This window comes from Empidonax traillii, unplaced genomic scaffold (assembly GCF_003031625.1).
Source record: "Empidonax traillii isolate 1590-97213 ecotype Southwest subspecies unplaced genomic scaffold, ASM303162v1 scaffold451:size1465578, whole genome shotgun sequence".
Lineage (NCBI taxonomy): Eukaryota > Metazoa > Chordata > Aves > Passeriformes > Tyrannidae > Empidonax > Empidonax traillii.
The window spans coordinates 385,547-410,907 of NW_020955644.1; the positions used below are offsets into that span (position 1 = coordinate 385,547).

Sequence of the window (25,361 nt, forward strand, 5' to 3'; positions counted from 1 at the left end):
GCCCTTCAGTGGGGTGAGGATTCATGGATGAGGCACCTCCAGCAAAGCCAGCCCTTCCTCTGCCTTAATCCTGGCTTGGCTGTGCTGGGAGCTGCTCAGGCTGCAGGGCTGGCTGGTGACAGTCCAGATTTCCGATCCGAGACAGACAGGATTAGGAAGAAATATTCCCCAATTTCAAGAAAATCACTTTACTAGACTGGCTTTTCACTCAGAGGTCTGCGGAGGATGAAAAAAAAACCTGCAAAGGGCAGCTGAAGAAAACCAAGGCCATTACCAGGAATTGTACATTTACTTTAAGGAATCTGCTGGAAGTTTTTTAGGTTGTTTGTTAAACTGAAGCAGTTTGGAAGTCACTGAGATCTGAGTGGGGTATGGGAGGCAGAATTATTCAGAGCAGGTCACCTCTCCCCTCTGCATCAGCCCCACCTCACATGGGACAAATCTGCCATCCACCACCTCTAATGATGCCTGTTCCTGCTGCCCAGGGGAAGTATTTATGCAGGTATGCAGCTCTGTATTATTCATAAAAAGGTTCCAAGCATGCAGATGAAATGAGTGGTGGTAGGAGCTCGGTCACCCCTACACCCTGCCCTTGCATCACGGAAGGGATGCAGATGCTCCAGGCATTTTTCTTGCTGCTGCTTACTTGAAACCAAGGCAGAGATCATCAAGGTTGGAACCCAGGGGATCCCAGGGATTCCCAAGGTTGCAGTCCAAGGGATCCCAGGGGCCCAGGAGCCCCAGCACAGTTCTAGCACCCTTCCCTCCCCAGCCTGCAGAAGACACTGTTATAACAGCGCGGGATGAACGTTCCCAGCCTCACATCTTGCTGGTTGCATCGTTCAGCATTTCTGACATCAAGCAGCCTCCAGAAGAAGTCTGTGATGAGAGGGGGAGACCTGGAGACAGGGAGACCTGGAGGCAGGGCTGGCTGTGAATTGGATGGAGCTCTCCCTCTGGAGCTGCAGAGAAGCCACGAGCCGGTGACCGCTCCGCACAACAACCACTTGGCATCTGTCAGGGCGCAGACAGAGCACCCTGGCTGCTGAATCCGTGGCAATAACCCCAAACCTCATCCACCTTCATCCTCTTTGTCTTTTTTCATCCTGCTCAAAGCTCTCTGGATCCCAGCTGATGAGCCCAGAGGGGAACCGGCACACAAGCACTGTCATCCCAGCATGATCCCTCCTTGTCTCTGCCTCAGCTGATAGCACATTCAGAACCTAATTGTTATCTCAGCAGAGCAACTCCATTATTCAGCCTGACACTGCCCCCCCCCTCAGCTGTTTGTTGCACCGATGTTATATTAATGAGGCCTGCAAATAAATGAATAGGAGATGAGAGTGCCGCTTGTTTGCCAGAAAGCTGATTTTTATTTATTTATTGCTAAGACCACAGGCCATGTGGAAGTTTTAAGCTGGTGAAGGGACACTGTTGGTGACGGCAGAGCCTCTCAGTTAGCAAAAGAACTGCAAATATCCCACTGCTCATTTAGTTTTATAACTATCAAAACACAATTTCTTCTTACTTATGCATCCCCCGAAGGCACTGGTGCCTGGGAGACAGGCCCTTGACCTCAGGCTTGTCAGAAAGAGTGAACCTGGCCAGATGAAGCAAAAAAGAGTGGAAAACAGCCCATATTAAAGGTTTCTCTAGGCTGAGTCTGATGCAAACCCCAGTATGAGACCAAACACTGCTCCCCAGTTGAGACTGTCAATGCTGGTGCCTGCAGGATGGAGGATGTGTCACCAGTGCCAGCTCTGAATCTGCCAGCTGGGTCCCAGCAGGGCAGGGTGTTCTCCTCCCAGCTTCCCAGCTCTGCAGCACTGGGCAGTGCAAAATGGTACCAAAATCCTGAAAAAACTCAGGTGCCAGAAAAGGACCCAACAGCAACAAAGGCTGGAAAGGTCTTGTAGTCTCCTACACAATCTCACACATTTTACTGGAGGGGAAAGGGGATGAGAGAAGTTTAACCAGGCTGTTGAAAGGGTTGAATTTAGGAATATAGACCCTGGGAGGTTTCTACTGCTCAAGAACCTTGCAAAATTCTGCCCGAGTGTTCAGCCCTATCAGTGCCCTTCCCAGCAGTGGATCTCAAAGCACACAGAAGAGGTCACTAGTTCCCCTCTGCTTTTCCTCCTTCTTTTCTACAACTGCAAACTTGACTTTCATTTAAAAAAAAAAAAAGCAAGCTGTGAATTCATAAGGAGAAAGGTGGAGTCCAAGGGAAAACACCAAACACCACAAGACTTGTCATAAAAACACAGCAGCTCACAGCTCTGCCAGGGTCAGCAGAGCCATGGGACAGCACAACCCCCTGAAACCTGGATTTTTCATTGCTCATCTCACTGTGGAATAAGCCAACAAAAGCACAGACACCCCCTACTCCACTCTCTCATCTACAAATCCACTCAGGGCAATCTCCTGAGACTCCAAACATCCCCCAGTGAGGCACCCCACGCTCCCCGCTTTGAAGGCTGAGACACAGACCTGGTCGTGGAGACAAGGCATGTGTAACAGCAGCAAAGCTCTGCTCTTTTCTCCTTGGACAGAGCCCAAAAGTATTGCTTTCAAGTTGGGCAGTGATAAAACACTTGGTGGCAGTGCCATGCCTGCAGCCAGCTGCCAGAGCCAGCCTGGCACCGCTGAGATGCAAGTCACTTGGTGGCTGGAGCTGAGTGTTTCTCCCCTTCTCTGCTTAGCTCAAGGAGGGGGAAAGAAATAACTCCAAGATTTCTTCAATGTTACAGCTGTCTGAAGGGTTTATGGTGAAAAAAATCCCAGGCAGAGGCTGTTTTGTTTCATGCACCTTGTAGCACAACCTTGTGCAGCAGAAGAGCACTTGGATTAGTGAAGTTTGGGTTCTGTCCACTGGCAGGACAAGGAGAATATCCAGGCAAGCTTTAAGGCTCATTTGATCTCTTGGTAAGACACCTATGACTTGGAAAACAAACAAATCAACCAAACAGGGAAAGGATTCTCAACGCTTCTTAACGCTTTCCTGTGCGTGCTGAGCAGCCCTGCTCCTGCCCTGCCACGAGGAAGAGGCCCCTTCAATCCAGCACTATCACACCCTTCTGCAGTATGGACACATGGTCAGTGCAAGGGAGGCTTTTTTTTTTTTTTCGGGATTTAATTAACTGAGAACCCAAAAACCTTCCTTCATTCCCACCTGATAAGAGTGGCACTCCTAATAGCGGCGTTAACAGACCGAGCGCACTTTTACCGGTAAAAAAAAACGCTCCTGGGAGACATTCTGCATCCCTTGGTGGCCTGAACAGAAATATCAGAGGCATCAGCTATGGAATAATTAGCTCCCTGGTTTAATTAGCATTCTCGCAGCCGTCCGTGGCGGTCACCCCGGCGCTGGTGACACCGGTGGCGAGTGCCAGCTGCCCGGTGGGGCAGGGCTGCACACCTGGCCACGTGCCATAGACTGCCTGAAAAAGTGCTAAAGTGTTTTATTCCTGTTCTCTGGCATCAGGTGGGCAATGGAAGGTTGTCAGGCAAGACAAGGGGCGGCCCAAATCCAGCCTGGAAGGAGGCAGGGGAAGGGGGGAAGTGCTGGATTCTGCACCTGGGATGGGGAAACTCAGGATATATGGATGGGTTGGGGGATGAGAGGCTGGAAAGCAGCGCCAGAAAGGGATCTGGGGGTCCTGGTTGATGGAAAGTTGGCCAGGAGTCAGCAGTGCCCTGGCAGCCAGGAGGGTCAACCATGTCCTGGGGGGGGGGCATCAGGGAGGGGATTGTCCTGCTCTGCTCTGCTCTGCCCTGGGGTGGCCTCACCTCAAGTTGTGTCACAGGAGGTTCGGCTTGGATTTTGGAAAAAGGTTCTTCCCCAGAGGGTGGCTGGGCACTGAATAGGCTCCCCAGGGCAGTGGGCACAGCCCCAAGGCTGCCAGAGCTCAAGGAAGCATTTGGATGGTACCCTCAGGCACATGAGATGGTCCTGTGCAGGGTTAAGGGTTGGACTGGAGGATCCTCGTGGGTCCCTTCCCACTCAGCACACCCCGTGCCACCAGCGGGCTCTTACCTCGGTGATGCGGGGGTTGGAGCACTTGACGTTGCGGCTGGACCAGTCGAGCCAGGGCTGGGCCGAGGGGGAGCTGCAGTGGGGCCTCAGGGTGCACTTGGCCTCCCCACTGCACCAGCCACACTCGAATTTGGGGTCGGCTTTGAGGCAGAGCCCGCAGCTCTCGCGCTGGGCCGCGCACTTGTACAGGTGCACTGCGGAGAGAGGGGAGGCACAGGCAGGGCAGGGTCAGGAACTGAGACATTCCCCCGGCCTGCAGCTGCTCTCGGACTCACAACCCACAGCACGTGCTGAGTCCTGGCTTAACGAGCCACAGGGTGGCTTCCAAAAGGTGGTTTTCCAAAGCCACGCTGGGATCAGCGGGGCTTAGCGGGCAGCACGAGCGGTGGAGCTGTGAGCTGCTCCCATCCACAGGGAGATCCACAAGGATCAAAACATGCCTTGCCTGTGGCCACAGACACTGCAATGCCCCAACAGCCCCTCTCCAGTCCCCACCTGCACCCTCCTGCCCGTGGCTCAAAGCCAATCCAAGCAGACGTTACCTTTCAGATTAATTAACTAATTACCTTTCAGATTCTCCGGGTTGTCAATAACAAAGTTCCCATTCCAAACCACGGCAAAGTCCACGGCCAAGTTGCTGATGTCCATCCCATCATAGAGGTACTGCAGGAGAAGACCAAGATTTAAATGTCTGGGAGAACCACTCTAACAGAAAAAGAAGGTTTGTGAAAGAAACCATCGTTATTCTCTGCTTAAAAACATCTGCTGGAGCCTGAGACACCACATTTCTACACTTCAAACTCCAGGGTTCTGCTTTGACTCCCTTCTCCTCACCGGGAAGAGATAATTAAATCAGATCTAGTCCTTGTGAGAGGTAATAGATTAATTATTCCACTCACAGTGGTTGCTCTTGTCACTCTGTCTCTAGCTTATCAATACAGCCCCTCCAGTTAGTCAGGCTGGGACTGCTGCCTTCAGGCTGTCTTCTTCCACAGTCACTCTGCACCCCAGCGTGAGTGGGTAAAAAATCCCCCTGCAGAGCTCTGGCTGATGGAACAGGCAACATCTGAGCAAAAATAGATGGTGCAGAGAGGTCCTTTCTCAGCCACTGCTTCAGCCTAGACTAGGGTAGCACTGGCTTGAATTCTTGCCCTTCTTATGGACACCCTGGGGGCCGTGGCTGAGTGAATGTGGATGCTTCAGCTGAATTCCCAGTGTATGCTGAAATTCCCATTATCACAACCAGCACTGATGAGGCTCCGCTCTGATGCTCTCTCTAAGTCAACCAAGCTGCTAAAAAGACTTAAAAAAGGTGAGTGAACATTGCCACCCTCTTTGGGATGAGGGGGTGGTGATTAAAGCAAGGCAGACTGCTCTGACTGTCCCTGTGCAGCAGTTGTACAGTCTGAACTCACATTTGGCTGTACTGAGTCACCTTGCCTGGGTTTTACTAAGTTGGTGTGAAACAAGACCTTCTGTTCAAGTGATGGAGCTGTGAGCTCAGAATTGCCCTTACATCCTCTACCTACCACTTCCTATTAGCCTAACAGCAATAAAAGTGCTTCCCTAATGTTTATAAATCACTTTGGATAGGAAAAGTACTCTATAGTATTAATACATTTATTATCCACCGAGCTGCAAGGCCCAAAGACGGCCAGTGATGTATAAATATCCAGTGAAATTTTTAAAAATTCAAAACTTCATTAACAATTTAAGACCATCTGCACTGAATATTCAAGTGGACCCTGTTCTGCTGCCTAAAACAAACTGCCCGTGCCCTGTCTGCCCACGGACCTCTTCGAGCACATGGTGAGGAGAGGAAGGACCTGCTCATCCCAGAGTGTCACAGGAGACCCAAACGTGGGCTGTGGCTCAGGGTAGGGGGTGGCCTGCATTTTCCACACATGTTTTGGTGTCCCCAAGTACCTGCTGTGGTGACTTTGGGGTGTTCTGGGGTAAAATCCTGCCAGGTCCATTGGCAGGGCTAAGCCTCATCCTACAGAGGAAGGTTATCCTCCCCTTTCTGCTGCTCCAGCAGCATCATCAGGTAATTTCCATCTCTCCACTGTGCTCTGCTCTCTCTTTCCTGGCAGTTTTCCTTTCCCCCTCCTTCCCTGCTTTTCAGCACCACTTTATTCATCCAGGCACCGTGACCTGGAATTCGACAGCTCCTCAATAAGGGGTCTGTGATTCTCCTTATCTCCCCTTGTGAATTAGCCTGCCTGAACACCTCCTGCATCTCCTCCTCCTCCCCTTCCCCTCGCTGACCACCAGCAGGCCAACAGGGAACCCGCCAGCCATCGGATCTTTGCCGTGACGAAACACCTCGCACGTCCACGGCGCCCTGCTCCCACCTGGCATCCAGGATGAGCTTTAACTCCAAGACTTTTCCCCCTACTTGGAGCTGACACCCAGTTTTTGCCGACCCCTCACCGAGCTGTTCTGGCACTGGACGCTGGAGCTGTTGAAGCGCAGGGCGGGCACGCGGTGGATGACGCCCTGGATGCTGAGCACGCACTCGTACCCGCGCTGCCCCGACTGCGGCTGGGGCAGGTTTCTGGCCTTCAGCGTGATGGGTTTCACCTCTCCCACCGGGATCAGGATCTCCTCCGTGGGGAAGAGCTGGGGACAGTCCTGGCAGGGCGAGAAGGAGAGAAGGAGGTTACGGTGGTGATGGTGCAGGTCTGGTGGCAGGGCTGATGTCCCAGCGCACCCCCAGTGCCCAGGACATGCCACTCCCCAGCCCAGCTGCAGTTTAAGTGCGGGAATAAAGGAACCCCCACGACAGCCCCTCTGCCCTGGGGCTGGCACTGATTTCCTCCCTGCAGCTGCAGCAGGAGGAACACCCTATTTGGGGATAAATCCAAGGTGTCCTCCCCGCTCCGAGCTTGCCGTGGGTTTTATCTGCAGAGCCAGAGGCTCTCGTCGTGCCCTCCTGCAGCAGCACAGCCCCTTATCAGCTGCTCCAGCTCTGCTCCGGAGGGTGGTAGGCTACTCCCAGCCACAGGCTGCACTCCCTGGGCCTCCTCCTAATCCCATTTCACCCCTCACACCCCTTGGCTCTGCGCTGCGGTGGAGTGAGACGGATCAGCCTGGGATGTGCTTCCCTCTCACCACCAGGCACTGTTCCCCTCTGCTCTGTCGGAGGAAAATTAGGCCCAGCGTGCCATTAATTTCTGAGGCGACATTAAGTTCTGCTCTATCTGCTCTCACCCCTCGCCACGCTCCAACACCTCTGCCTTCCTGAAATGCACACCCAACTCTCTGGAACGCTCCTGGGCTGTGGCTGGCACGGCCTTTCCCTTGGCTGAGGAGTGCCTGGGTGGGATTCGTGCCTCTGCCAGCTGGGTGGGCAAAGCATCTGACCAGAACTGCCCTTCCTATCTCTAAATCTTAGAATGGATTAGATTGGAAGGGACCTTAAAGAACACCTTGTTCCAATCCCCTTCCATGGGTAGGGACACCTTCCATCAGCCCAGGTTTCTCCAAGCCCCATCCAACCTGGCCTTGGACACTTCCAGGGATGGGGCAGCCACAACTTCACTGATAAGAGTGATTTATTTTCACTTCTGCCACTATCTGGCCAAAGTAATTAATTGCAAATGAGTAGCAAGCTTTCATATTGCTGCAGCTCAAGACTTTGCAGTGCAAGATGCTGTATGAGAAATAAAAGGAAACTCCCTGCAAACACTGGAAGATGAACAGGCCCTGGCAAAGGTTGCCCAGAGAAGCTGTGGCTGCCCCATCCCTGGAAGTGTCCAAGGCCAGGTTGGATGGGGCTTGGAGAAACCTGGGCTAGTGGTAGAGGGTGAAATGAGATGACCTTTACGGTCCCTTCCAACCCAAACCATGCTGTGATTCTGTGAACCACCACTGCACAAACGAGCAGATCTCCAGTTCCCCACCAGCACAAACGAGATGTCTAAATGAAACCCTGAGATGAACCACAAAAAAATGACCTCTGAGTGCCTGGTAACTGCATGCCATCCCTCCCCTAAGATCTCAGCATCCTAAACATTATCTCTGCACAACACACCAGGAAATACAGTTTTTCTTCAATTTCCATAGCGGGAAATGCAACAGACTGAGACAAAGGCTCTGACCATCAGAAGTATTTACATTCTGTTCAGCTCTAATTTGCTTTGATCTAATGGAACAAGATACCTAAGTACCTGCAAGCACCTGGCACTAAATGATTAATCCCAAGCTAAAGCAGGAGTTTTAGAAAACACGGCCTGACGTCTCCCTTCCCTCTGCCAAATCCCAGACGGGTATCCCAAGACCTTTGCCACCCAGCCTAGTGATGAAAGGCAGTCATCCTGGTGGCAGTGCAGGGAGAGCCCTCCTCACCAGGATTCCACTTGGGCTGTGTGTCCAGGGGGAAAATCCCCACCTCTCCCTGATGGCCACAACCTGTGCCAAGCCACACTCTCTCTCCAGCTCACAGCCAGGGCCATGGGATGTTGTTTCACTGCTGGCTCAGGCGAGTTGTAAATGAGAAACAGATGCTTACCCTGGTTTGGAGAAGCCAGTAACTTAAACCGCTGCCTCATAAACCTTTTTAGTGGCACTTTTCCTTATATATATTTTATTTTATTTCTAACAGGGACTTTCACGGATTAACAGCCAAGAGTGATTTCAGACTCCATCAGCCAGAAAGCGGCTACGCTGGGGTGGGAAGAAAATCCCTTTTCTGCAGTGGAGTGGGTTTACAGGCTGGAAGGGAATGGCATAACCTGGTTCCCACAGACTCTGGTACTGTGGATCCAACCCCCAGCTCAGCTTTGGTGCTACCACCAGCAAACTCCTAGGATTCTTGGCATTCCCCATCCACTGCCAGCTCGTCCAAGCTGATTTTGCACACACATTCCTTCCTCCTCCTTATGCACCACACGCCTGTGCCACCTTCCACTCAGTATCTGCCTGCATTTAAAGTTTTGCATTTAACCTCAAAGTCACATCGAGGACCGACAGGAGACAAATATCTCCGCTCCAGAGAGGTCCCCGGCCCTGTGGAACGCCCGTGTTTGGAAGGAAAAGCATCCTGGAGCCGCTGAATCTTTTATCCCATTATGACTGAAAACAACAACAACAAAAAAATCTCCAGTCACATCACCAGTGGGAGAACCTCAGTGCACAGTCCTGAAAATAATGAATATGTTATGGACCATTATCCTTCCCTGGCCAGCGCCGTCCGTGAGGCGACTGCTAAAGAAACGCTCCTGCCTTCGGAGACACGGGGAGAGGACTTACATTTCCAGATCTGCTCTCTGGTGCTGAAAATGCTGCTAGCAAAAATCGTTCTGCCGTCAGTGGAGATGAGTGGGACATAATAGATACTTCTTTTTTTTTTCCTCCCCCCTTTGGTTTCAGCGGAAGAAAAATGTCACATATGGGTGGTGGCGGCGAAGGCAGGGAAGGCAGCCCGAGAGCGCACTCCGTGTTGGCTGACAGCTACAGTGATCACACTAATAAGGGATACACATTTTGGGATGGAGGGATAGGGAGGAAGATGGAAAACTCACGGGGAGCCACACTGCTGCGGGCAGTTGCTGCTGAATTGATCAGACGAGCGAGCGAAGCCGCGGGAGCTGCCGGGGCTTGCGGAGGGCACAGGCGGGCTGGGAGGTCACTGCCTTGTTGGAGCCCCTCTCCTGCCTCTCTGTGTCATTTCCCTTCCAGCCTCATTGTTCAGCCTTCAGGTCTTTTTTTTTTTTCTTTTTTTTTTTTGTAATCTGCTTTTTTAAATTGCTGCCACAGTGATGCACAGCCACATCCCTGCACACCCAAATCCCTGCACACCCACAGAGAGTGTGTGAGGAGTTGGGTCTCACGTGGGTGCTCCTGCAGTAGCATCCTGGTCCCACACTGCACACGCAGAGCTGCAGGGGGTGATGCTGCAGGAGAACAGCCTGGCAGGGTGGTTTCTCCATCCACCGCCTCTTCTACCTGCTCCCCGATCCAAAAGCCAGCGCTAGCATGAATTATTTTGTCAGGGTATATCATCAGCTTTAGCAACGCCTCTGTCTATGCTTATTCCATTTACAAGAATTTTGTGATGAATGGGAAGTGGTTGGCAGCACCAGTCCCTGCTGCAGGGATCAGAACTGTGCGGCTGTGGCCAAAATCCCTCGTGGTGCTAAATAACAAGAGCATCCCTGGTTTGTCGGGCTCAGCCTGGGCCCTCCATTCCGCATTTCATCCCCAGGAAGAGCTAAACACCCAGAAAATACCAAATAAAAGGGAGCCTGCAGCCGGTGGAATACACAATTTGTTCCGTAATCAGTTTACTTTGTTTTTTAATTCACGAGAAGTAAATCCTGCAGTGAGTTAGAAAGGCCATTATCGCCTCCTCTTGCTAAACAAACACGTCGAATCCTCTCATTATCCTTCTTGACTTCCCTATACCAGAACAAACACAAATCAGAAGATCTGCAGGAGAAAGACAAGGCTCCGATGTCTGTGAGTGGCACAGACTCTCGGGGAATATTCTGCCTATGAAGTATCATCTCGCACAATTTACAAAGACATTTTCTGCTTCTCCAACACTTTTTAGCCTCAAAGATCCTGAGGTCTATAAATACCTTAAAGACCCGCAGCTGTCTCTGGAGCAGAACAGAGCACCCATGGTTATTATTTGTGTTTAACTGAGCAGTTTTAGTAGGTCAAACCTCCTTGCTCTTATTTGGAAAAAATTGCTTAGAAATGGCAGGCAATTCTTTTGACTACGGGATTTAGCCCAAATGGCAGAAAATAGACTGTTTTCTTACTTTTCATCTCAAAAAAAAAAAAAAAAAAAAAAACAAAAAAAAAAAAACACCACACAAACGTTAACTTGCTGCACATATTTTAAAGTTTTAAACATAAACGAATCTGGCACGTGAATGCAAAGCCCTGGCTCACTGTTGTGTTCCCAATGATATAAATTACAGTGCCTGTCACTCATGGAAACACATTATCCTTCATTTATGCCACTGGAAAGGAGAGCAGACCTTGCTCCTTAGAAACCAGACATGAAAGAAAGGCAGCTGGAGCCAGACCTTTCTCCCTGCTAAATTCCTTCCCAACAGCACTTAGTCCTGAGCTCTGTGCTGAACACACGTGCTGTAACCTGGGTCTTCTCCATTAATTCGTGATATTTACAGCCATGGAAGCCTGAAAAGCTGATTCCTCTCCCATAAACAACCATTTGTGTGCCAGAGGTGAGGGCAGGAGCAATTCCCTCGCACGTGGGCTGCTTACAGGTAGGAACACATCCAGAGCTCTTCCCTGCCTGGCTCCTCCCCCTCTAAACACTGCAGGTTACACACCCCACAAAGCTGTGGATGAAAAAAACGCCAGTAAGCTCAGAGAGGAGTTTTAATTTTTGCTGAAACTGGGCTTTTTGTTACTATTCCAGGCAAAGCCATCTCTCCAAAGTTAGATGTGACCCAGCAAAGTCATTTGCTGACTTGGGTGGCCCGAGATGTGGTTCAGAGTTACCTCCTGCACGTCACAGCTCCCATAGGGTGGGGACTGTCAGGACAGACGTGAGGAAGGCTTAGTTTGGGTTTATTCCCTTCAAGGCACATCAAGCAGCACTCAGCATCCAAGGGCACAGCCAGGGGCAAAGGCATCGCTCTAAAATCAATGGGAATTTAAAGGAGTCAGACCAGAGCTGCAATCTGGCTCAGCACAGAACTCCCAGCATCTGAACTGCTCCATCCCCAAATCAGCATCCTGCATGTGGAAATGGCATTATCTGCACATAGTGGACATCAAAGAGGGACGGGATCCCACATTCTGGGAAGCTAATAGGATTTATTTGGTTCTAGCTCTCCACTGGGATGGGGTGTGAGGATATATTTCTCTACCTTTCTCCTCATCTGAAAGTCCCAAACAGTTAGAGACATCTTATAGCCTTGAACACACACAAACCCAACCACCTCAGACACATTAAAATGCTACCACTGGCCTGATCTGAAGCTTTGGAAAGTGAGACAATCAGTGCTACAGAGTCAAGAGACTTCTGCTGTCAAATGAAGCCTCAGACTAAGAAAAGGCTGAGAAAATAGTTGCTTATATAATTATTAATTCCTAAAGAATTGGCTACCTGGAAATGGAGAACTCAGTAGAGTTGGGTTCACCCCACATCAGAAACTTCCCATGGGATAGAGGATACCAGGAACAGCCAGCTCTGTCCGGGAAGATCCCTCTGCTGTGAGGGCTGCTCTGTGTTTATCTGCCAATGACCCCAGACAATGTTTTCCACATTTTCACTTCTCCAAATACAAGAGCAGGATGCAAAGCAGGGATCTGGCAGTCCAGGGGCATCTTTCCCTGTGTCTCAACAATGGCCATGGTTGTCACTGATGGCTTCACAGGCCAGGACAAGGCACCAAACCACCTTCTGGGTTGTCCTCTGCATCCTCCACACGTGCCCCTGAGTTCTGCCCTTCGATTTGAGTAAACAATGCCCATTGACAGGGCAGGTGGAGGAATGGAAAGACTCTCTAAGTCGTATTTTCACAGCAAGCAGGGCGAAAAAGCAGCATTTAGCTCAGCCAGTACAGCCAGAAGACTGCAAGGAGCAAGCGCACAGCTCATGAAGAGGGACTTGCTTTCCCCCATCACCTCGTGAAGTGGCTGAGGCTTCGAGCTCCTTTTCCTCCTCAGGACAGACAACTCCTAAGAGCATCAAAGGCAGCTTGTTACACATGGAATCCCAGCGGGACACACATTCTGATGGGCCAGGAGTAAAAGGGAATATTCAAGATATTTTTCTCTTAAATTAAATATAAAGGCACGAGCAAATTTCCAAGCCCGTGTGAAACACGTGTGTAACTCTTACGTAAGGGCAGGCACAGGGGACTGTAAGTAGGGCAGCAGGCTCAGGGCTGAGGCACTGCCACGGTGATCACCAGCTCCAAACACCACTGGGAGGGGAGTGACAGCAAGCACAAACAACTGCCTAATGCATCAGGCCACGACACAATGAGAACATTGTGATCTGAACTGGTTCAGGAGAGGAAACTCTTTACGAGGCACCTATTTCACATTTGTGTTAGCAGGAGTGAAGTGCCCCTCATAAAGGCATTAGCACTGCACTGTGTGCAATCCCTCGGCCTTAATTGAGCAAACAAAGTTATTTGGGTGGCTGGTTTTGCCTGTGTTCAGGGGTCTGTGTGGTTACCATCAGCCCTTATCAAAAGTAATCCCCAGGAAGGTGTCTGATATCACAAAACACCCCTTGGTGAGAAACAACCTTCTACAAGATGAAGACGACAGAGGAAGTCCTTTGGAGACACCACAGTCCTGTGATCCCAGCAGGAACTGGCAGACGGACCAGCTCCTCCACTCCCTCCCCTCAGGCAAGTCCTGTGTGCTCCCAGGAGAAAAACAGGGATAATGGGATTGTCCTACTTTACCAGAGACTTGTCAAACACTTCTGAGATCACGGGGTTGAAGACCTATAGAGCTGAGAACTCCGACTGAAAAGCCTGGGAAGGCAGCGACGCTTTGAGTGTGAAGGAGAAAAAAAACCCACATCACTCAAGAGGAGGAGAAGCAAAGGATTTTCTTTCTCTTGATATGTTGAAAGGAAGTCTCTTGACTTTGAACTGGATTGAGAAAGCTTTTGGTTTGTCCTTGGGGTGGATGCTTCTCCTTGGACATTCATTCCAATCCCTTGATGGAGGCAGTGCCTGCTCCCAGTCACGCTGCCCACGCCTTAGATCTTGGCAGATTCCCACTGAGGTATTTACACAAGCAGTTCATAAATGTCTCTTGCCTCGCATCTCCTTGCCTCCTGGCAGCATTTTAACCAGGGAGGCCCATGAGTTAAGTTTACTACTGGTTTAGCGGCAACCTGGCAGCTTTGGTCACTTCTTTTTAACGGCTCAGTGTTTACTGCACTGACTGATCCCTTCTGCTTTTCTCAGTCTCCATCACTCACTCATAAGGGCTTGTCTTGCTGCTGGCAAACCTTCCTCTCCTTTCTTTTCCTGAAACTTGTAGATGTCCTCACTGCTGCTTTTCCCACTTCCCAAGACACTCGGGATTTTCAAAGCACCTTTTAAACCATTTTCCCCTTTCAGCTTTAGGACCTGCACTCACTTCAGGTGATACAAATCTTCACGTAGGAACAGTAAGGGCAAAAACCAGGGCCCTGCTAGCATCAGAGGCTGTAGCTCTGGACTTCATGAACACATAGAGCAGGCAGCAGCCTGGGAATCAGACAGGACAGGGGTGCAGGAACCCCAGACCAAGGGGTTAGTGGTACTGTTCCATCAGGAATTTGTACTAACAAACCCCTTTCCTTCACGGATCCCTCTGCCCTGGGACACCCAGAAGAGCTGGCAGAGCCATTAACGGGCTCTGCCTCTTCTGACTGTTAAAAGCATTTTTGGATTTGAGCCCCACACCTTTTATGAGCTGCTAAGAGAGATGGCTCCTGGTCCGAAGCACTGGAACCCGAATCCATTCTCTTTTCCAAAATCTGGGGCTGCGCACACTGGTAACTCCCTCCTTAATCAGTTTACAGTCAGGCTCCTGCCATAAATTCCAGACCTGCCAACACAACCCACTGAACAGTCCCAGCAAGACCTGCTGCTGGCCAGCAGGCAGAACAAACCCCTGCACACCAGCAGAGCTGCTGGAAGGTGCCGGGTTTTGAGGAGTCTTTGAGACCCCTGAGGGGTCATTCATTAATGAACCTGGGCATTCCCACGGAGCAGAGGCAGGGTCAGCTTTGGTGTTCAGCTCAAGAACATCACTCCAGTGAGATTGACACTTGTTCAGCTCCTCTAGAGCTGCATCTGCACTTCTTGACGCCAACGAGACCCACGGGGAGCCAAAAAACCCCCACATAAACATTTGCTGTGCTACCTGTGCCACAGAAAAAGCAAAGAATAAAGGGATGAAACACCAGCCTGGTACCTCAGAGACATTGATCCTTCCCTCCTGGAAGGAGCACGTGGTGGGGTCGTGGGTGCAGAGGTTCCTGTACTTGCACCAGTGGCAGCGGAAGGCGCTGTTCACACAGGACAGGCACCTGGGGGGGGAGAGAAAGGAGAGCTTAAACACACAGGTTATCCCCTGGCCTTGCCAGAAATCCTTCATGGGAAAACAGTTTCTCTGGGAGGACATTTCGATACGACAAAAAAAAAAAAAAACAACCAAACAACAACAAACAGGTCTGGGAAAACACCCGCTCGAAAGTGTCTTTAGGCAAGCTCACAATTCACTCCGTAATAAAATGCCAGCTGGGATTTATTGCACATCATTGGATTGGCATAAAATAAAGCACGACGTTGCGCAGACACCAACCAGGCTTGGTTTTTCAGTTTTTAGAAAGTGGAGAACAAGGCAAGCCTGGCAAAAAATGGGATCAGTTGTTTTACAAGTCAGGAATGCTTCAAGTCAACGGCAACACTTCTGCTTGGCCTCGGAGTGCAAAGAGTCCAGCAGGCCCTTTTGATTCATGTCAGGAAAAAATTAACTGTTTATGAAATGTTTTTGAGAGAACACAGACCCTTTTCAGACCTCGGGGGCCCAGCTGCCAGCAAACTGCTGGGTGGGTTTTGTTCCCCACTAACTGCTGCCAGAGAGAGGCAGGATCTGTGACAGCTGCTAATGTTCACAGCAGCCACCTCCTCCATCTCCGAGGCCACCCCTCTGTGCCACGTGGCAGCGTTCTGGTGACAATCTGCTGGCAGAAGTATGAGCTGGGATTCAGCTCTGTGTTGTAGCTTGTGGCTCCAGAGGCTGTGGTGCTGCCTGGAGTGGGCAGTGATGGGCTGGAGCAATCCCAGGGTCAGCACGGACAGAGGAGCATCACCAGGGAAGTGGGAGTGTGGCTCTAAGCAGGAAAACTGTGGGAAAGGAGCAAAACAGGTCTGAGTGGCTCTTGCCAGCTGGGCACAGGGAGCAGGGCAGTGCCTCCTGTGTGCTGCCACGAGAACATGTCTTAATAACTCAATTGTATTCTCCTTCTGATGCTTTCATAGTGACCTTAATAGCTAAGGAAGCTTATTCTAATCATGCACATGCAAATCTGGGGGAGAACATCAAGAGCTGCAAAGCTTATTTAATTACTCATTTGTCTGACCCATTTCTGCCTCTGTGGGATCTGTAGCACTTCGCCCACCTGCCCTCACCTGGCCTGGCCCTGGTGGCCACCACTCCCATCTGGGACTGCTGGGGCTCTCTGTTTTCCCTCTGAGGGAGGAGGATCTCTCTGACCACCCAGGCCAATGGCTTGGTTTGGCACCTCTCACTGCTCTGTGGTTTCTGTGGTTTCCTGGCTGCTGCTCTCAGCTCTGCCCAGCCCTGGCAGCGGGACAAGGGGCTCCCGAGCTCCCAGACTTACACCAGGTCACCACCTTTGCTTTTTCATCTTGATCCAGCTTTCTTAAGAACCTCTGTTGCTTCAGAAAGTGCCATCTCTCCACCTCATCCAGTCCTTACTAAAAGACACGTAACAGAGAAGGTTCCCTGACCCACCTGCAGCTCCCTGGGGACACAGAACTCATATACCTGAGCCCTGAACCACCTCAGCCTATGGGTTCCCAACAGCTGGATCCAGCATGGGAGGGTTCACAGGACCAGTCTGCAAAAGTAACCCGTTCCTGTCTACCCCCAAACCCCTCCTGCCCCTAATCTTTCCCTAATTCCACCTCCCAGGGGCACATCCCTCCGACACCAGAGCCCCAGAGGGTTCGGTTGCTCCCCAGACAGCCTCCCTGTTGCAGTCAAGAGCCTCAGGATCAATAGATGTCTCCTCTCTGCTGGCTGAGCCCTGTATTGCTGCCTCCTTTTTGCATGCTGTGATTCATCCCTGCCAGGCTGGCTCGTGCCCTTGTTGAACTCCCTGATAACGAGTCCGGTGTGATGTAAGTGCTGCAGAATTTACCACCCTGTAAGCACTTTATCTCCAAAACACAAGCTGGGAGAAAGGCAGGGCCACATGGAGCCAGATGACAGGCCAGGAAGGATGTATTGCCTCTCCTGACTCAAACCTCAGCTCCTCAGTGAAAATAGGGGTCCCTGGAATGCCATTCCTCATGCAAATTCCCAACCAGGAGAATGCAGGAGAGCCTGGTGGGGACTGCAAGTGCTGGCTGGTGCTGCACAGCCTGACTGAGGGACAAGGACCTAAGGACAGAGTTGTGCATGAGGGGTAGCACGACAGGAGGCAGCAATCATTGGGATTATGGCTAGAGACCACCACAGGTAGCAAGGGGGGACTGCAGGACTCACAGGGCTCCTGTCATCCCTGTGCCTCTGCTCTGTGCCATGGCTCACAACAAAATTAAAACCCAAAATGAAGGCATGCCTAGAAAAACCACAGGCCAGCCAAGCCCATCAGCACACAAACCCTCTTCCAAGCGCAGCATGAAAGGCCCTGGAGCTTTAGGCTCCAAATCCAGCACAGAAAGATTGGGAGTGACCCTGCACTGGCACCTGGTGACTCCAGAAGCACACCAGGCTCCAGGGCAGTGCTGCTCCAGGCACAGGAGCTACTCCCAGTCCTGTGGTCAGCCCTGCTTTTCCCCATCCAGCTGCTGGCAGGTCCTGCCCACAGTCCAGTCAGCTGCTTTAAGGCTTGCTTTGTTTCCAGAGAGAAATCCATAAAGGCTTCAGGTCTGTAAATGTGTTTTTAAGGCCAGCCAGCTGCCTGCTGCCTTCCAGCAGCAGACATGCCCGTGGGGGGATGTATTTCCATGATCCTCAGCAGCACCGAGCCCTCCAGCCCTCCAGGGAGCGGCCCACGGTGCCTGATCCACGCCTGGGCTGCAGCCCACCCCCCATCTGCCTGCAACCCACCTTTCCCTGCCTGCAGTTCACCTCCTGCTGCCTGAAACCCAGCTCCCAGTACCTGCAGCTCACCCTCCACCTACCTGCAGCCACCCTCAGTGCCTGCATCCCACCTCTCACTGCCCATAACCCACTTCTCCCTGCCTGTAGCCCATCTCCCATCACCTGCAGCCCCCTCCCATCACCTGCAGCCCCCTTTCCCCCTGTTGGCACCCCACCCCTTGCTCTGCCTTCCCCCCCCTCCCCGCTCCCTGCGAGGCTCCATCCCAGTTCACAGTTGCGGGCTCGCGCAGCTTGGGGGCACCAGCAGGTTGAGGTTGTTCCAGGCTCGCTCCACCTGCGGCTCACAAGGCTCAGAAAGCTCCACCAGGCACTCAGAGCTCAGAGCAAACGCAGACGGACTGGTGGGCTCGCCTTGCACCCCACGTGTCTGCTGGCTGGACCCAGCAGTGTCATAACCCCCCCCCCCTCCAACTGGTCCCAGGGACCAGCACCCATTTCTCAGCGTTTTTTGTGTAGTTTCTGGCTCTGCTGGGGTTGGGGACGGAGCACTCACAGCTGGTGGGCACTGCAGTTGTAGAACTTGAACTCCGTGCTGACGAACGTCCTCCCCGTCTCCTCTGACCTCAGCTGGAGCACGACTCCAAACCAGTCTGGGGTGGGGTAAAGCAGAGCCTGTAAGTCCTGCCAGCAGGAATGATGACACAGGGGCACCCGCTGAGCCCCCCTGCTGCTGGGGTACAAGGGGAACTCAGGCTGCTGCCATGCCTGCTCCACCAGCCATCAGGACCCCCACCCACACCCCCCTTGGCTGGACCCTGCCCTCAAGCCCCCCAGGGTGCTGGGCTGGTTGTCTCCAGCTATGCCTCCAAACCACAACAAAAATTCAGTGTATTCTGAGAAGCAGCCCAAGACTGGAATCACAGAATCACAGAAGGGTTCGGGTTGGAAGGGAAAAAAATCATCTCATTCCAACCCCCCTGCCATGGGCAGGGACACCTTCCACTAGACCTGGTTGCTCCAAGGGCCACCCAACCTGGCCTTGAACACTTCCAGGAACTGGGATACCATCTCCTAGAAGAGGAGACACCGCTGGAAACAAGTGAAGCATCAGGGAAGCTCTTCAGGAGCCTCAACACTGGGTTAATTAAGAGCGGATTGCTCTTTTGGAGTTTTTGCTGTGGGCAAGTCTAACCTGGCCCTGCTACCGTGGGGCTCTGGGCCCCCAAGTGTTCACCAATTCTCAGGCTTCATATAATGCCTCAGAAATACAAAGATATCAGCAGGGAAGGGCCACTGGCTCCTGGAAGGACGCCAAGGAGAAAATGAGTTTTAAGCAAGTGGCGTTTTGGTTACGGGAAGAGAAAATACGACAGCGGTGACATTAATGAAGAAACAACTCGAAGATCAGGACCAAAAAAATTGAAACTCCATCCACCTACTCGTGGGTGCTCAGCCAGGCCCAAGGGAGGGCTCCTGCTTTGCAGATTCACCCAGTTTGGTAAGGCTGAGAGCCCCTGCCCACTCGTGAGGCACCCTGGAGGGGACACACAGCTCCTGTCCTGCCTTGGGAGCTGTCTGGCAGTGCAGGGAGGGCGTAAAGACAGGGTAATTGTGGACTGCTGCCTGCTCCCAGTCTATCCTTCCCCGTGTGGGATGCATTTCTAAAGGATGAAGCAAATTTAGCAAATTTAGCCTTTGACAGGAGCACAAATGTCTCCAGCAGCAGCCCCAAAGGCTCTGCTCCACCCAGAAAACACTTCCAAACCCACTCAGAGCTGTCTGGTGGCACAGACATCACCAGGAGCCAGTGACCTACCTTGGTCCACGGGGATGGCAGGAACATCTTTGGCTGGTGGTGACACACACACCACCTGGCTGCCCGAAACCTGCCCTTCCACCTCCGTCAGGTTCCCGAACAGGCAGGTGACCCCGGCTGTCAGGTCTGGAGCATCGCTCACCAGCAGGCTGAGCTGCAGCGGGGACAGGAGGAAACACAGCAGCCAGAAAATCAGTCAGCAGGCAAGTCTGCCCAAATTTCCTTCGTATTTCCAGTCCCTGTTGCTTTCCCATTCCATGTAACCCCCTTAAATTACTCGCCTGCCCACGGGAGGTGATCAGATGCCCTTTAATGAGGAGGGGAGGAGGAAAAAATAAAGCCAAGGAGCAGGTTCTTTACGGATAAAAAACCACCTCACTGTGCCTTTGGGCACTGCAGGTCAGGAGTGGGGCAATGGCAGATTTTTGTCCCCTGGTTGCCCCACAGAAGCACTGCCACCCCCAATGCCCGTGTAGCTGGAGCAGCAGCAGTGTGTTCCCTCTCCTGCATGAGAGCAGCAGTGACCATCCCTCAGAGAGGCTCAAACCACCTCCCTGCCCCACGGCACGACCATCAGAGACCACCCTGCCCCGTGGCAATCAGGAATGAGCACGTTCCCAGTGATCCCATCACAGATAGGGACTGTCCCCACGGCAAAACAGTGCCTGGAGGGGTGAGTGGCCTCCCAGCAGCCCTATACTGTTTCCACAGGGAGTGTCAGGGGGGGCATGCCAGGAAGGGGAGGCAGCAAGGCCAGGACCCAGCTGCCACGGGGTGCTGGGGGGCTGCAGGAGCAACAGCTGGGAAGCTTCGGAGAGCCAGGCCTGAGCGCAGCTCACAGATGAGCTTTTTGGGAAACAAAGCCTTCCCTTTCACCAGCTAATGAAACCAAACCAAGAGAAATGTGAGCTGGGGCCCGAGGGGAAGGGGAATTTGTATCTGCCACCCCCTCCTGCCCGGCTCAGATGACCCCTTTGCTCCCCAGCCCCTCCTCGAGCCTGACTTCACGAGAAAACACCTGTGCCAACGGGGAAGGGAGAAAGGCTGGGGAATGGAGTGCCCACTGCCAGCCTGGAAAACGCTGGAAGTGCCTCTGGAAGTCCACCCCCAGCCCTGCTTACCGGGAGGCTGTGCTCGGACACGGAGATGCTGCTGGGCTGCACCGTGACGCTCATGCACTGGCTGATGCTGCCCGCGAAGCGGAACGGCTCGTGGGCTCGCTCACAGCTGTCCCTCGGGGAGCACCTGCCACAAAAAACAGTGTCAGAGCAGGGGAAACACCCGGGCAAGGTGTCCTGCACCGGCATCTGGAGATGCTCCGCACCTACACTGGGTGTTGGGCGCCAGGGCAGGGCCAAAGGGCGCTGAGAAACGTTCTGAGAGCAGAGGAAAGACAAACCACAAGTATCTCATGAGCAGCCCCCAGTCCTGCCTGAGCTGGGGCACAACCCAGGGATCTGAGTGCTGGGGATGACAGCGGGTGCTGAGGAAGAGGGGCTGAGCCAGGCACTCTGCAGTCCATAAACTCCTCATCTGCCCAGAAACTAAACCATAAAACTATAACAAGATGATGGCTCTATTCTGATTAAAACAAAACCACAGAGTTCACTAATCACCTCCTGCTGGAGCTGAGGGGTGAGACACAGCCAGGAATGGGACTTTCCAGCTGCTGCCAGCGGTGCTTGGCTGGTTTTCATGCCTTAAGCTCCCAGCTCTCTCCCATTCCCACCAGCAGGAATGCAAGCCCCAGAGCATGCCAAAGTGACTAGGACTGCTCCTAGCATGCTGTGTGCTCCAGGATGGCTCGTTATCCCTGGTTTTCCATTGGAGGTGTCCTTGGAGTAGAGTGACATTCAGTTGCTTCCAGAAGAGCACCCACCAGGAGGCTAAGGAAGAATTATCAGTGTTTCCAACCAGATATCTGAGACTGCAGCATTGTCATCCCTCCACGATTTCCTATGCAATGCCCTTTGGGGAAAATCCTTCTCTTCCTGGGGTTGGAAGATGCATTTGTCTTTTGGTGTTAACGGTGTCAAAAAGCCATCAGCAAACTTTGTCTCTTTTCACTCCCTGCTGATCTTGGACCTGCTTTCACAAAGGCCCCTCCCAGTCTTGCCCCAGCAAGTTCCTTCTGACAGTTTCTGGAGCGTTCGTGGTACCTGAATGAACAAGGCCCTGCTGTCACACTGCTTGTTTTCCTGGCTCCCTGTGGAGCAGCTCCAGCTGTGCCAGGCACACAACCACATCAGCAGAAACACCTCCTGCCCACTCAGAGGCTGCATTTTTGCCATCAAGCTCTAGCCACTGACAGGTGCCTGGCAAAACCAGGCTCTGGAACAGGACCACTGCTCACTGGTTGCCCAGAGAAGCTGTGGTTGCCCCACTCTGGGAAGTGTTGTAGGTCATGTTGGATGGGGCTTGGAGTGGAAGGTGTCCCTGCCCATGGCAGGGGATGGAGTGAGATGAGCTTTAAGGTCCTTTCCACCCCAAACCATGGTGGGATTCTGTGATTCTATGAAACAGTGGGACCAGAACCCTTCTCATGAGGCTGTTTGCTTTAGATTAAGCGAAGTTTCCACTTCCCCTTTCCAAACCACCTGTGTGATCCCTGGCAAATGCTGTTGCTGCTCTCCTCACCCTCTTGCTTTTAGTACCTTTTCCCTTGGAGCATAATGGAGCTAAATATGAATGCTGCCAAAGGAAGAATTATCGAGGTTTAAGTGAATCTGTAAGATAGCTTTAAAGTGAGCTCTTGACTGGAGCCTTTATCTCATTGACTCGCTGGAATGGCTCTTTTTTATCATACTATTTATGGTAACAGCCCTAACAGAGATAAATAGGTCTGGAGACAATAACACACTCGCAGAGAGCAGCGCGTGGAAGCCTTGCAGGTTTCGGATCCCACTGGGCTGAAGAGACTCTTTAACAATCTCCTCAAGGCCTCTGATCGCTCCCAAAGAGCACTCACTGCTCCTAGAAGAGGAAGAGCAAAGGATCTGCTCTCCAGGCAGAGGATGAACTTGCATGGGAAGCAAACCCCTGGCAGGGAGGACACAGCAAAGGCTCCGGGCAGGAATGGGCTGCTCAGCCATCACCTGCTGTCCCAGGGACCCCCAGGCCAGCAGGAGAACGAGAACCTTTCCCATCCTGCTGGTTTTCACCACCTTCTCAAATGTCCTGCACCCAGAATCCCTCAAGTCCCAAGTGCAAGGCATGTGCTGTCCATGGCCACCACCTCATCAACCACTAGTTTTTGTGAGTTAATCTGCTTTGGGAATCTCCTGGTTCAGGTTCAAGGCTAGAGCCCCCAGTGTGGCCAGCTCCTGCTTCAGAGCTCGCTGATTTCGCCCTCACCCACACCTCATCCATCAACCACTCTGTGTAATACTGGGTAATGAAACAGTCCAGGACAACCCCAATCCTTTCATTTTTCCTTTATTCCTTACTATTCCATTATTTCCTTCCTCTCTGGCTGGTGGTGGGGAAGGCAGGACACACTGCCTGATGCCCCCTGGAATGGGGTGGTGCTCTGCCCATCCCTCTCATGTCCATCCCTACTCAGGCATCCAACACATCATTTAAAATCCTGATTTTTTTTTTAACAGGCTCCCAGATCCCTCAGAACCTGCAGGTCCACAACTCTCAGCTAAACCTCTGGCAACTGCAAATTTGGATTCCAAGTGTCAAGAGAGGAGATGCCATAAGAGTTGGCCTGCCCTGCTCCTCCCCACAGACACCCTGAGCTGCCTGGGTGCCTTGGTACCCCCCAGGACACAGACCCCAAATCCAAGGAGCAAAATCCCACAAGCAGTGGGGAGAAACCTCTGGATTTCAATCCCCAACAGACACTCAGTGCTGGTGTTTACCAGCTCCACACTTGCTCAGGCCACCAGCTACTCTCTTGCTCTTCCAAGGATTAAATGAACTCTTCCAAGGACTAAATTATCTCCTCTTCTGCCCCTCATCCTTTTAACACACCTTCCTTTCAGCTATCAGTGTGAGCATCACACTCTGACATGCCACCCTTCCTGCTGGTCCAGCTGGAGGAATGTGTAAGAATTAGAGGAGAGAGATGACAAATTAAATACAAACACTCCAGCACTTGGGGCCTCCAAACAAACACGACAGAGGCTTCAGGAACAGCAAGATAAACTCAAATATTTAAAGCTTAAAACAAAAGCTAAGAAATGATCATTGCTCCAAAGTGCAGATGCTTGAAGGGAAGAGTTGAGAAACACCATCAGGGAAGGAACCCTTGTTGGGAATAGGTTAATGCTGAAATGTCATGGCCAAAAGGGCAGAGGAAATGACACTTTTCTCTCCTCTTGACATTGAGGGTTTTCTCTCTGCAAAATGAAGATAACAACCTTTACCTGCTTCCCAGGTGGCTTATGAAGATTCAGTTCATTAGCATTAGGAAAGTGCTCGGTGATCCTTGCAGAGGAGCTGCTGCAGGAGGCTGAGGAGCAGCACCAAGCACACCCACCCACAGGTACTGAATGCAGCATCCCCTCCCCATCCTGCACAGCTGTCCCAGCCTCTGGAAAGGCACACAGGGCAGAGCCAAAGGGATGGGAATCCTCAGGGGTGGAAATCACTCCTTCTGACAAAGCAGTTGTCACAGTAAAGACTTTCAGACACAACTACACACAGGGTGCTTCAGCTGTAGGGCTGGACAAGGGCTGTCTGAAAAAGAACAAGCTAAAAAAAAACCCTCAAGTGATGATGCCCAGGGTGCCCTGGGGTGCTGCTGGTGGGATGCTCAGGGCTGTGCTGCCACCCTCAGCCCCTGCCTGCGTGGAGCCAGGGGGATGCTCAGGGCCAGGGGCTGAGCCGGCCCTCCTGCACCTCCCCAGGCGTGGCAATAACCCAAACGAGCCGTGGGGAGCTGCCTTGCACCCCGAGGCCCACGGGTCCCAAATCCAGGCCGGATTTGCGGAGGAGCCTGGAGTTCCCTGCTCCCCTCCAGCACCTGCTCCTCGGGCAAGTGGCCAAGAGCTGCCTTGTGGGTCCCTGGACTCTGCATCCCCCACCACTGCCACGCTTTCCATGCATTTAACGGGGCTGCTCTGCAAGCTGGCACTGAGCCAGAGGGATTTCTATTCCTCTCCTCCGGCCTCCTCCAGGCTCTCCCCGTCTGCCCCCGCTCCTCCTCTGCCCGGTGGTCTCCCTTCCGCCTTAGGAAGTGATCCTTATTATGGCAGCAGAGAGAAAGGAAGGACACGGACACCTCCTGAATGCAGAGAGTGTTTCCTGGAGCTCCCCTGAAAAAGAAAAAAACAACCACAACCAACAACCCACCACCCTTAGCCCTTTGTGGCTGGTGATGCACGTGGGGGGCTGCCAGCCCCGAGCCCTCCGCTCCTGAACAGCTGGAGCACACAGACCCCTCTGACCTTCCCTTGCAGCATTTAAATATCTCTTGCTGGTGCATTTAGAAGGGCTCAGCGCTCTGCCCTGGTGCTGTAACCTCGCTGAAAGCAGAGTCCTGCTCACATAATCAAAGTCTACCGCTGCCTTTAGAAATTCCCTGTTACTTGGGATTTGCGGCTCGGGCGAGCAGGAGTGTGCAAAGCACGAGGTCTCCACTCCCACCAGTTTAAATTCTGGTTTTCCACCATGTCCACATCACCCTCTCCATGCAGTGAGTGACCCACTGCTCCTAAAACAGGAGTTTATTTTCCTTTACCTCTCCCCAGCAGTTCAGGG

General features: G+C 52.3%; 1 protein-coding gene across 2 annotated transcripts in view; it reads right to left on the reverse strand.

Moving 5' to 3' along the window:
- PLXNA2 (plexin A2) overlaps positions 1 to 25,361 on the reverse strand; it is a 158,156-nt gene that overhangs the window by 37,529 nt on the left and 95,266 nt on the right. For both annotated transcript variants that reach the window (XM_027895148.1, XM_027895149.1), the window contains exons 6-12: positions 20,774 to 20,897; positions 19,653 to 19,806; positions 18,390 to 18,486; positions 14,954 to 15,068; positions 6,470 to 6,670; positions 4,603 to 4,699; positions 4,037 to 4,230 (exon numbers count right to left, since the gene is read on the reverse strand). In XM_027895148.1, coding sequence (XP_027750949.1) covers positions 4,037 to 4,230; positions 4,603 to 4,699; positions 6,470 to 6,670; positions 14,954 to 15,068; positions 18,390 to 18,486; positions 19,653 to 19,806; positions 20,774 to 20,897 — 982 coding nt within the window. The remainder of the gene's footprint in view (positions 1 to 4,036; positions 4,231 to 4,602; positions 4,700 to 6,469; positions 6,671 to 14,953; positions 15,069 to 18,389; positions 18,487 to 19,652; positions 19,807 to 20,773; positions 20,898 to 25,361) is intronic.